The sequence below is a fragment of the Zootoca vivipara genome, chromosome 10 (assembly GCF_963506605.1).
Source record: "Zootoca vivipara chromosome 10, rZooViv1.1, whole genome shotgun sequence".
Lineage (NCBI taxonomy): Eukaryota > Metazoa > Chordata > Lepidosauria > Squamata > Lacertidae > Zootoca > Zootoca vivipara.
Window position 1 is genome coordinate 7,986,519 of NC_083285.1, and position 13,095 is coordinate 7,999,613.

The window sequence follows — 13,095 nt, forward strand, 5'->3', positions numbered from 1 at the left end:
GACTAAGTTATAGTCAGAGCAGACCCACAGAAATCAATGGAAGTATCCATCAATTTGAATGAGTGTACTTCGAGTACGACTTATTTGGATTCCACCCTATATATTTAGGAAAAGCAAAGAGCTAAGTTCCATTGCATGATTATACTGCAAGGTACTTAATATCTGAATATTTAACATAATGCCTGAAACAGCAATCAAACAGGATCTGGACCTCAGCATTCAGGTATGCAAATGCAAACATACAAAACCGTATGTTTAGATGAGTAGGGTTTTTTTTTAATCAAAGCAAAGGCAGACTGTTTGACTTCCTATATTTAAATAGATGCATTGCTCTATAACATGCCTTTATTTATATCATAATGCTTCAAAAAGTTACAAAGTATAAAAATATCACTTGATTAAATATACATACATAAATACAGCATGGGATAGTGGAATTACTCTAAACATGGAGTGGTATAAAAGACATTGAAAACCAGATGAAAGAAGTTCAGGTTATAGGTTACAGCTGGGTTTCCTACCTACCTTTCACCACTGGAAAATTAAGGCACTGCCCAGTCAATAATATTCTCCATATTTTCAACAAAACTGATGCTGATGCATTCTGAGAAATATTGACACTGCATATTTCAATGGAGCTAGCACAGAACCCTCCCATATGAGCACAGTGAGATAAGTGTTTTCATAGCCAGTTAATCCAAAGAAATGCTCTTCATTTTTTCTGCTAACTCTTGTCTCAGCTCAATATGTTTTCTCAGGTTTTGTACTTCATGTGGCAGATTAATGTCCCATACAGTCAGACATGACTGTATTCCTGTGAACAAATTGAGGAAAATATGGTTGAAGATATTAAATAGGAAAAATATCTCAAGCATTTTTTCAGCTGTTGGGCAACTTTTTTTTTTTAATGGGAGCTGAAACCATCACTTGGGCGGAAATCCTATGCACACAACTGGGGGAAAAGTGGACTTACTCCTGAGTAAACAGGCATAGGATTGCTCTGCTAATGGCTAGCAATATGTGCTTTAAATGTACGGTGTGTACACAGCCTCAGTCTTGTAAAAAATCCTGGATACAGTAGTTTGCAAAGAGTGCTGGGAAATGTAGATAGGCAAACCACAGTTCCCAGGATCCTTTGGGAGAATTCATGAGCTTCAAATATATGGTGTATATGTAGCCCAAGTGTGAGAAAGGGACAAGCCAGCCATAATGACAGCAGATTCATGTGGGCAACATTTATCTCCAAGCTTATTTTTCATCAGTCTGGTTAAGAAAGGAAAACCTTGCATATACGAGACCCACACGTGAGTGGGATTCCTGATCTCAGAGTTCTATGGTATCTGTAAGTGAAATAGTTCTCATGGTTGCCTCACATGAGAAAAGTCCTGACTTTTAACCAGAAAGATCCAGCCTTTTACGTGGTTGCATGCAGAAGGTAGGAAAGACCTCTGCCTCCCGAGGCCTGGGAACAGCAATGGGCAAATCTGCATTTCTGGCCTGTATCACTTTTGCGTGCTTTTACCCACAATTCCATTTGATTTTCGCATTAATTTATGAACATTTAAATTAAAATCTTCTCAAAGCAATTATTTAAATGTGCATTTTGCATGCTTACATGAACTGCATCACAATATTCAGACAAGGGCAAGCCAAGTTCTGGGCTGGACGGACCTACAGCCTGACAGGGGAGCTTTATACTGTAGGTGGTTCTTTATTCAAACATAATGGAAAACCACAGTCTCCTGTTATGTGCCTTTTATAAACAAAGTCTGAATTTGGACATAATCAAGAACTGAGATAAGTTTCAAAGCAGAATTGAGAGCTTTAGATCCCGTTTTTTAATTCATTAAAGAGCAGGGAAACATGTATGAAGAGCCCTGCACAATTGTGCTTCACAACAGAAAACCAAGGTTTCCCATTACTTCTGAACTGGACCTTGGTCTTTGACTGGTGGACCTAACAATAGCCATCAGTCAGAATGCTTTAGTCAGCAAGTTGAGCAATAAACTGCAATCCTACACACTTATCTGGAAATAAGTCCCATGGAACTTATTTAAGTCTGCAAAGGACTGCACTCCTAGTTAATCAGCATGCTATGTGGCACATTTAAACTTGGGGTAGACGGAAATGGTCCCCGGAAAGACTATGTGGGGCTTTCTATTGTGTATTATAGCATTCTGTTGTGTATGATTGACGCTGTGTAACATAAACCTGCCAAGAGTCAGCAGGAACAGAAGACTGAATAAACAGCGATGAAAATATTATCATGGCATGATCTCATAAAAGCTGTACAGATTCCCTTTAAAATGTTTAAAACAGAAGGCACTAATCCTTACCTGTGGCGTATTTGCTGTCTTTGCTTTCACCTTTATGGCAGTAGCCCAACACCAGAACTACATTCTTCAGGCTCCCTTTTACCAAACAAACAAAAGAAAGATATAATCCAGTATTCAAAGTTAAACTTTAATTTGTAACGAAACAGTTTCAGTATTAAAAGTACATCGGCTTGGATCCAGCCCCACCCTCTGTGTGCAAATGGAAAGTACCTCAATGCATGCATTGGCGGCAGCAGCAGCGGGCAGGGATTGTCCTATCCCTTTGACTGTAGTCTCTAATGCTACCCTCAAACCTTTGACAGGGTTTTTGGAGGAAAGCAGGAAAGTTTCTTTGTGTAAGTAGAAGCTAACTGAGGCTTCTTTATATTCAGACCCTGTACTTTGACGAAGTATTATAATTTAAGATTGCACTTGAGGAAGGTTGCCAAGAAAATAAACAATCAGGAAAGTGCAGAGGACAAAAATAAACTACAGCACATATTATAGAATTATGACAAATAGTACTATTGCTCTAAATTCCATACTCAAGTTTTTACAATCAAGAGCAGGAGACTTTGGAGCTCGACTTTCAGCTCATGCAGCAAGCCATAGTAAGCCTTACCAACTGCAGTTAATGTTCAGATTTTTCGCTTTGAATCTAAACACTTACCCGGGAGTAAGTTCCACTGAAAACAATACTTACTTTCGAAGAGACATGTATAGGATGACACTGTAGGAATCATGTGGGTAGAGCAATGAAAAAGGTTTTTATTAATATCTAACTTGGGAACTGAATACTACAGATGTGTTTCCCACAAGCAACGTGGTCTTGCTCAACTAACACATATTAATTTTAATAATAGAGGTTAGTGGAAAAGGTATATCTGAGGGTAGATTTGCTTCGATATTTTTGAAATGGTTCAATATGGTCATGGATCAGATGTTAAAAACTACACACATATGTGTGTAAAGTACAAATGAAAATGGTAAACATGTGTGCTCAGTTCCTTGAAGGACGCACAGGATAAGCCATACATAAATACATTTCATTCCTGGGACCATGATGATTTCCTGTGAAGCCTTCACTTACCGAATTGGGCTGTCATCATGAATCTAACAGAATCACAGAAATCCCTTATTATTCTTATGGGCCGACGAGTTGAGAGGTCAAGCAATAAGATATGTCCTCCCCCTGTGCCAATCCAAAGGGCTGTATTCTTCTGCAGGCAGAGGCTCTTCACTCTTCCCAAAATAGCAACTTCTTGTTTTGATTCTTTATTCAGGTTTGGCACCTCTTCTCTAAAACAATATGATACCATTGTATGTTAAAGTTGCAATGGATCATGCCTTTCCTTTTGTTTCCCCGTATATTTTCACATAAACATCTCATTAAGTGGCCATTTGTTTAACTGAAGGACAGAAAGAAATGCTTTAAGCTACACCAACTTCCTATTCTCTCTTTGCACTATCTTTTAGAATACTAAAAGCAGACACCTAGCAATCTCTGGCCACTTCCTGCCTGTCAGAACAACTGCCCAGTTTGAGTACCGGTAGTTGCCAACATATGTGCTTCCTGCAATAAAGTGTACCTTCATAATAAACCTACACGAAAAGTTTGTGCATTGTAATACATAGCAAAATCTCTACTGCACTACAAATCCACTTTAAATGGGCAAATATATTACAGTAAAAAAATGATGGGGAAAAGCATAGGAATGTATCAAATAACTACCACACTGTATAACCTCTGTGCAATCAGGACAAACAGGTCATCTAGAAGCCTTTTTATTTATTTATTTATTTATTTATTACTATTAAAGCTTCGCTTGTGGAATGCATTTTAAAAATCAGCTTAACCACCCATGATATCCCTGATTTCTCTGTGACAGCTGTACACAAAATATCAAACACTTACTTTAGAAAATGCATGCAATCGATTAGTTCACAAAGCTTCTCTGTCTTTTTATCCCAAATTTCCACAAAATAGCTATTTTTCTTTGCCAGGTAGATGGATTTGTCTACTGCTATTGAAATGATATTGGCATCACTGTGAGCCTTATGGCATAATCTGAGGGGTAGAAAAGAAAAATCAGTATGATGTATGATGGTACAGAACATATAACATGTGTTTGCAAAGATGGGAAGTTAACAGTAGACACCTCTGAAAAGCTCAGTGGACTCCTCCCATCCCCGCAATAACCTAGATCCAAAGGCCTACCTGCCTTCAAAAAAATGTGTGCCACAGTGGGAGAGGATCCCAGCAGCAGCTCACACAGGTAAGTACTTTCTGCTCCTACACAGAAATCTCTGGGTACTGGCCAATATTCGCAGTTATCCTCAGTGGCTACATGCTTGAATTTAATCTGTGTCCAAACTAAAAGCCTTCTCTGTGGTGGCACTTCAAATGTGGAATGCCCTCCTCCTACAAGTCTGACTGGCATCAATATTGTCATCACTCTAGTGCCAAATTAACCCCCCCCCCCAAAAAAGTTGATGGTTAAGCTGATGGCTGTTTAGCCTCCTCTGCTTTTTGAGCTGCCTTTGCTCTGAATTTCATTGCTCTGTTGTGGTGTACTTGATGTTCTATGCCAGTGGTTCCCAACCTTTTATTGGCCATGCCACACCTAAGCATTTCTAAAATCCTGATGCCCCCCTGTGACATATAATTACTGTATTATTATTATTCAAAAAGTGAACTCCTATTCACATGAGGGAAGACTAAAAGGCCATTAACTGTTAATAACTCATTCTCAAATTGCCCCCTTAAAAATCAAATTGCCCCCCTGTGGGGCATATGCCCCATGTTGGAAACCATGGTTCTATACCCAGCCTAGTATCTGTACGTTGAAGGGTATGCAACTCCTATAATCCTTTCACAGTGAAAATGCTGGCTGGGGCCAATGAGAGTTAGGAGTTCAACAACATCTGGAGGGTATCACATGACCACCTCTGATGTAGATACGTGCAGATAATGTGCAAACATTTATACATGCTCAATGAGGGCTTGATTTATTGCCAAATGACGTCACTTAAGACTACCTCCATGACATCCAAGGATTTGTTCAGATCAGCTTCTGAGCATCCAAAGATCACAAGGAAAAAGCAGTGGGAGTTCACACCAAGATGTATTCCAGGGTGTTTATAAGAAATACACATGGATCAGCATGATAGAAATAAGTGGAAACAAATACACCTGAAAAAGGTGTGTAGTATTTATGCAAGCGTGAAAGTACTTGGGACTCCCTGACCCTCAGTCATATGAATATAAGACACTCAGCATTTGTTTGGAAACTGTAAACAGTTTGCTTAACCTTATCACACAATTTATATTTTACAAGTGATAAGGCCAAATAAGGTTTCTCATGATTGGTCGAGGAGAATCTTATTCTCCTCATTCCACCAAAAAGATGCAGATAAGGTAACTGTAAAGAGAAGTACCAGTCAAAAAGAAAAGCAAGATACTTAAAGAATAAATGATGTATTTTAAAGAACACAACCAGAAGAGACAAAGGCATGTAGTTAAAATTAAAACAAATGAACTTACATTTGGCTTGTTTTTGTCTCAATGATTTTTTGGATGCAGAAGTCATTAGAAAATGATATAATCTTTGTTCCACAGCCTCCCCAGATTGTATTTTTTTCACATGAATAAACAGATTCTCTTAAGCACATAAGTGGGGTGCTGCGGTTTCCAAGTTGTAAAATCTTCAAAGGTGCAGCATCTTTGCACTGGAAATATAGCAAAAAACATTGGTGAGAAAATCTCCAGGCATGAATAAAACACCAGTACCTGCTGATATACATAACTTTAAATGTTGTTGCATGGTCATTCAACACTAACAACAATAATAAAATACCCTTTCCCCCTGGTAGTACTCAAAGCAGCTTACAAATAAAATTAAGAACTGCTAAAAATATAGGGGGAACAATCATTAAAAACAATTAAACACTGATAAAATTAAAACTACATACATATATAAAATCTGTTTGAAACCTAAAAATAATTACATTTAAAAAAATACTGGGATACCATTTACATGATATGCAGAATCTAAAATATCTAAGCATAAACAACTTAAATATGAACCAAGGTGCATTCATAAGCCTTATGGAAAATGAGAAAATATGAGGAGACACAATTGTTGAAGAGGGAAACATGACTAGTGAAGGAATGAAACTCATTGTGTATGATCCACAATTCTTCTGTAATGCTATAAATGAATTTAACATTGTTTATAAAATGGATTTTGATTAAAATGAATCATAAATCCTGTAGAGTTTACTATATTTATAAGCAAAGAGAAGAGCAGGTTGGCCATGATTTGATCATGGTGCACCAGCCCACTGCTCATTTGTGGTAACCCATTATTTATTTTAGGCTATGGCTTACCATAATGTGTGAAAGGGGCCTTTATGTAGCTTCCCTGTTCAGTGATATTTCTGCTGATATCTGCTGTCAGAGAGTTTTAGAAAGACCTCTAACCTTTCAGCAGAAATGAAAAGGGGGAAGTGCATCAAAAACTATGTATGTGTTTCATTGCTGCAGAATTATTGGAAGATAGTGCTGCAGATGTACCTTTATTGCTGTGTCTTTAAAAACCGCTAGCTGTCCATCAGCTGTACCAGCACAAAAATAGTTCTGTTTGCTGAAATGAAACAGGGAATTTTGCAAGAATATCATTGAAATAAACTGATCATATATATATATCTTACTAAACCACTGCATGATTCTTATAGAAATAACTGTTCACTGCATACTAAATGAACCATTACACATGCATAATTTTTAGTGAGATGCACCAATATACGTGTGCAGTATTATGATTGGAAGCACAAATCAAAATGCATTCAACTTCATTTTTTAAAAGTCTACCCTTCAAGTAATATTGCAATTGGACACCTGCACAAAGGCGATAATAATTCTCACAACACCCATTTAAGCCATTTGAATATGTAGGTATGAGTTGCACAGGTATGTAAAATTATTTCCGGGTGGATTTCTTTTTTCTAACAGACTGTCCTAAAACTATAAATCAATTATGAAATTTCATCTATACTTAGATACAACCATACTGTACTTTTGCTTTGCATAAGAGTAGCAGTAAAGACATGTGACAGAATCAGACATCTTCTGAAGTTGGTGCCTGGGCTTCTCCTCTTCTGCGTGAAAGACCCACAAACAACCAGAATGAGTTCCTGCTACTATCCAGTTCTCCTCCTCTGCAGAAAGTGTTACCAAGGCCATATACAATACTCTGTTATCTGCAATTTCCTGGTGGGGAACAATATATATAGTAAACATCTGGACACAATTCCATAAACACATGTTAATACTATTATTATCTTTTTATTATACCAATTCCCTTGAACTGAAACTTCTAGAAAAAGATCCATCCGACTGACTACTTTATCTTTCCAAAATTAGTAGCTACCATGGGGCTATGGAACATGTAAATGCTTCTTTTTCTCTAAGGACAACTGGTCGGGTGCACTTTCCCTTTCTCTGAACATTAAGGAGCAAAGATTAAGTTACCAGTTCCCTGCTGCCCTTCCTCTACTCATAGTAGTAATGAACCTGGATTCCTGAGTGTCCAAGGGGGAAATGAATCCACTCACTGGGACCATCCTGAGTAAGCCTACAAAACACCAGATTCTACATGCAGCCTTCAGGGGTATAATAATAATAATAATAATAATAATAATAATAATAATAATAATAATAATAATTTATTATTATTATTATTATTATTAGTACCCCACCCATCTGGCTGAGTCTCCCCAGCCACTCTGGGGGGCTCCCAATCGAGTATTAAAACAAAACAGCATTAAATATTAAAAACATCCATAAACAGGGCTGCCTTAGGATAACTGCTTATTTCCTTGACATCTGATGGAAGGGTGTTCCACAGGGCAGGTGCCTTTTATCTATGAAGGCTGATGGATTGCCGTCTCCTCTGAGGACCAAGAGAGCCCTGCACAGCTTCCGCTGGCCAAGTCCCAGCAGCGTGAAAAGCCTACCACCTGAATACTAGGCTCTCCTGCATGACTGCTGACCGTGGTCCTGAAACACTCCTTTTATTTTGAACCAAAACCCTTGTTCCTGTTCAGGGCCCTGACCTCATTCCAGCGAAAAGCCATATGGGGCCTGCCTCCTATCATCTCATTTGGGCTGCCCTTTTTCTCTCCTCAACAATTAAAAAACACACCCCAAAGGCTGAAGCCTCTTAATGTTGCATTTTATTATTCTTTTTTCTAAAGTCAGGGTTCCTTCCATACATTTTTATTTAATGTTTTATTTGCCTGTAAGATTATAGCACTTATTTACACATAAAGAGGTTTAAAAGATAAGACTCACTGTTGCTAGGCTAACATTGAAAACTGTAACAGCTATAGTAACAATTATTGTTCCTCTACCAATTGAGTATGTAATTGAATGCTATTATGAGACTGATAGATCTGAGATGTAAAAGAAATCTCCATTACAAAATGCAAAACAAAACAAACCTTTCTACAGCATGCAGGTATATATACAGGCTGAATTAATTGCCCTTTGGGATTCTACTAATTAAAGCATGAAGTTTATTATATAAGTACTGCATCTACCAGGACTGCATCTACCAGCATTTGTATTAAGCACCAGCTTTTACACCTACCTGACACCTGTGTCCATCTGAATTTAAATCAATAAATGAGATCTGTGCTGCTTCTAAGTTTCCACTACCTATCCAGATTCCTGTCTTCTTACAACTTGGATTTGTAGCAACCATGCAATCTGCTCCAAAAGGAGAGGGTACTGAGATGTATCTCATCAAGCAGACAAGTTCTGCGGAATTCAAAATATCATAAACCTGCAGAAATACCACATTAGTAGCAACAGTGAGTAATGGCTCCTTCTGAATTCCTTTATACATTAAGTTCCTTACACCACAGAATGTAAAGATTAATCGTATAGTAATAAAATGCACTGCCAATACTGCATATATTGTTTAGAAAGGCATTTAATGACACATTCATTTATGCATCAGATCAGATGGTCTTTTCCATTAATAATGTAATTGAGAGACAGATGGAAACTTATAAACACATAATCCACAGCAAATGCCTACCTGAGCAGATGTAGGTCTTTCCTGAGGATTTTCTTTCAAACACTTCTTAATTAAATCTTCAACTTCTGGCCAGGGGGTGCAGCTATATTCTTTGACAGGATCTAGAATTTAAGTTTTTAAGTTTCAGATGAAGAAAAAGAACTACATAGACCAGTGTTCAGTATACAGTCCTCTGAGCACCAGAAGTGGTTTAGTCATGCTGGCCACATGACCCGGAAAGCTTTCTGTGGACAAACACCAGCTCTCTCGGCCTGAAAAGCCGTCCAAGGGTCCTTTACCTTTTTAATAGTAAAATCAATTGCTTTTAAATTCTTGCTTACTGCAAGAATTCCTTCAGTCAAAATGGGTTTGAAAAGAATGTCCATCTCTCCCATGTACCATATTTTTCTGTGTATAAGACGAGGTTGTGTTTCTTTTTGCTAAGTCTTGGTTCTTTCACAGAAGAGCCCAAAATTTACTCTCAGCATCAAGACACAGAGAATTAAACCAAATTACAAATTTTAAAATATTGGCCCTGACTCATGAACTCCAAGCAGTGGATGGTACACTGTTATTTAACAGTGTTATGTAACCTTGTTCTCTTCAGTGTAAATATTTGTTGCTAACACAAGTATTTCCTTAACTTTGCTTTAATGTTAAAATGGACCACCCACACCCATGCAGAATTGTGTGCACACATAATACACATAATGTCCTACATACCATCTTATATGAGAAGGACATTAAATAATGAAAAATAAACTACCAGTGAACAACCTGATTATATCAACATAACTAAGGAGGCACTGTGTATTCTGTAAACCTACACGGCAGGGGTTGAGCCAGATAATATTAGCTGCCCTGAATTTCTGTTGGTTTTAATAGAACACTGTGCACTGAATATTTGCAGTGCCTCCAGTTTCCAGGCCACTTGATATCTTTATTCCAAACCTTTCCCCTTCTGCCTTTTTGGCTTTCAGTACTGTCTACTGCTCATGCAACAACCACTGTACAGTACTGAACACTAGGAAAAGTAAACATACCTGGCAATTTTCCATGGATAGCTAAGTCATCAAATTCATTAGGAAATTTCATGCCTTCTGATATTCTCCCACCAGCTGTTAAAATGTCATACAGGAGCAAGCCAAATGAATAAACATCAGCTTGCTGATTGTAAATAACATTTCCTCTTGCAACTTCTGGCGCTCTGAAGCCTAAAAAATAATATCCAAGTCATTAATTGTTATGCTTCTTACCATGCAGTTGCTGTATTTGTTGTTTTAATTTAGAAATCTCATGTTAAGCGGCATAAGAAACTTCACACGAACACCAACTATTTTGGGCCTAAAATGAGCCAAGAGCTTTCAGAAAGCAATCATGAACGTTAATAAGAAAAACCATCTCTTACACTCAGTCCATCTCTCTTTCCACAGAAGCATAATATACAAAGGAGAATAAGAAAGTCACTGAAAGACTTTATACACAGGCTCTCATACCCAGCTGGCTATGGAGTCAACAAGCAACAACCCCAAAAAGGTAAATTGAAACCTTTGGCCACGAGAGGCTGTCCCATACTAATGCAATATGAAAATCTTATACCAAGTCAGACCATTAGTCTATCTAGCTCAGTAGTGTTTACACTGAATGGCTCTCAAGTCAGGGGATTCCCCCAGCCAAATCAGGATATGCATGGGATTAAACATGGGACCTTCTGCATGCAAAGCATATCTTTTTTCAAATTCAATAAAGATTCTGTGCCTGTTTTAAGCTGCAACCCCACCACTACTTACCCGAGAGTAAGCACCACTTAACCCAATGGAACTTATTTATGAGTAGACATGACTAGGATTGTACTCCAAGCAATCTTATTAAAATAACGCATGTTGAAACATCTTATTCTGTATCTCTGTATCCTGACATAGGATACAGAAACATATTCTGACATAGGAAAAGAAGCAATCGTGTATGTTCAAGGAAAGGATTATGAAGATGAAAAATTGCCATCACTACCTGCAGGACCCTGACAGAGTTCTAGGAAACAGGAGGTAACCCTGTGTTCCCAAATGGAAAAGAGTAATCGTTTACTTTAAAGCCATTTCCCCTTAGGATGGGGAGAGTCAGGCTGGTCACTGGCTTTGGAAAATTTAGTTCTTCTAACTTGCATTTCTCAAATGATGTTAACCTTGTTACACTACAACAGATTCATGCGATACCTTGATTTGATTAAACATGAAGTCCTTCATACCTGGTGTGCCCTCAGACGTTTTTATCCCCATTCTACAGCAATACTGGGCGATACCATAATCAGCAATCTTTGCAATGACTGCTGAATTGGGATACAGTGTAAAGAGAAGCACATTGTGGGGCTTTAGATCACGGTAGATTATCATTGCTGAATGCAGATACCTGTAAAAAAAAATGTATTGGAAATATTGAAAATGAGAGGTAGTGCCAGTCAAGGCAGTTTCAAAACATCTACTCATAGATGTTTTGTCAGAGTGCACAACACTTCAGATTTATCAAATTTAAGAAATCCATTAGAATAAGTGAAAATTATTTAGCAGAAATAGAATATTCAGAAACATGTATTCCAATGGGGAAAAAAATCCATTTTGATTTTTTTGTGCTGAAACAAACATTTAAAGATAGTTTTACCTTAAGCCATCGGCTACATGTAGAGCTATCCTGTGCTGGAGTGTTCTAGTTAGACTGGCATTGTCTTGTTGAAGCAATCGATCTAGAGACCCTTTTGGTGCTAATTCCATGACAAGCATTCGGGGACGCACTGCGGCAGCCAGCAAGAGCACTAAACTAGGGTGATGAAGATGGCAAAGCACTGCAAGTTCCTAGAAACAGTAAAATTAAAATGAAACAACAGAAGCACAAGCACTGGTTTTTCAGTGGCAGTTCTATGCTCAGGTGGGTGGGAGGTCAAATAGATTATTGGAGCCAGCTCTATCTTGTATGCACAAAGTGTCAGAAAACAATTTGGGAAGGGCTTCTAAATCTCTACCTTGCCAACATTATATGACAAGTTATTGTGTTAACTTGTAATAACTTCCCCATAAGCCAGAAACACAAATTCTTAAAAGTTAAGATAATTCAAATATTAATAGCCCCCATTTCTTTTACAAAGGAAATCCAATATGGCCAAGCACAAGCAATTAAAATATAAACATAAAAAACACAAAAATAACCCTGGGACACAAAAACCTGGGGATAACCAGTTTCCCCAACTACCAGTACTGTCTTATCTGGATTTAAATTGTTCACCCAGTCCCCCAAAGCATTCAAAAAGTGGTTCACAATATTTAGAAAGTAAGTTTTTCTTCTTTTAAGCTGCTGAAACCTTCGAAATGGGTGCTTCTCCCAAACAAGCTCTTCAAAGACTTACTTGTCTTAGAAGTCTAAGAGATGTGTGCTTATTAAAAATCTTTACAGCTGCCTCATTTCCACTGTAAGAAGCACGGTATACAGATCCAAATCCACCATCACCTTTCCCGAAAGAAAATAGAACACAATGTTAAAAATATATAAACTGTAATCCATCCCGAATTTGCCAGGGCCTGTTCTTTAAAATATAAAAAAATTTCATTTTTGTATTTTCTACAATATAGGTGCTCCCTATACTTTTCGAGAACTGGTCAATGAACAAGTTAAATTAGGCCTCATATAATTTATCAATCTATTTGCAC

The 13,095-nt window shown here is 37.7% G+C and overlaps 1 protein-coding gene across 1 annotated transcript in view; it reads right to left on the reverse strand.

Annotated features, from left to right (window-relative positions):
- Positions 1-247: 247 nt before the first annotated feature.
- LRRK2 (leucine rich repeat kinase 2) overlaps positions 248-13,095 on the reverse strand; it is a 75,459-nt gene continuing 62,611 nt past the window's right edge. Inside the window, exons 39-51 of the mRNA XM_035126473.2 lie at positions 12,795-12,895; positions 12,056-12,246; positions 11,646-11,806; positions 10,444-10,614; positions 9,422-9,522; positions 8,969-9,163; positions 7,394-7,587; positions 6,892-6,961; positions 5,860-6,044; positions 4,231-4,383; positions 3,406-3,614; positions 2,337-2,411; positions 248-814 (exon numbers count right to left, since the gene is read on the reverse strand). Coding sequence (XP_034982364.2) covers positions 693-814; positions 2,337-2,411; positions 3,406-3,614; positions 4,231-4,383; positions 5,860-6,044; positions 6,892-6,961; positions 7,394-7,587; positions 8,969-9,163; positions 9,422-9,522; positions 10,444-10,614; positions 11,646-11,806; positions 12,056-12,246; positions 12,795-12,895 — 1,928 coding nt within the window. The 3' untranslated portion in view covers positions 248-692. The remainder of the gene's footprint in view (positions 815-2,336; positions 2,412-3,405; positions 3,615-4,230; positions 4,384-5,859; positions 6,045-6,891; positions 6,962-7,393; positions 7,588-8,968; positions 9,164-9,421; positions 9,523-10,443; positions 10,615-11,645; positions 11,807-12,055; positions 12,247-12,794; positions 12,896-13,095) is intronic.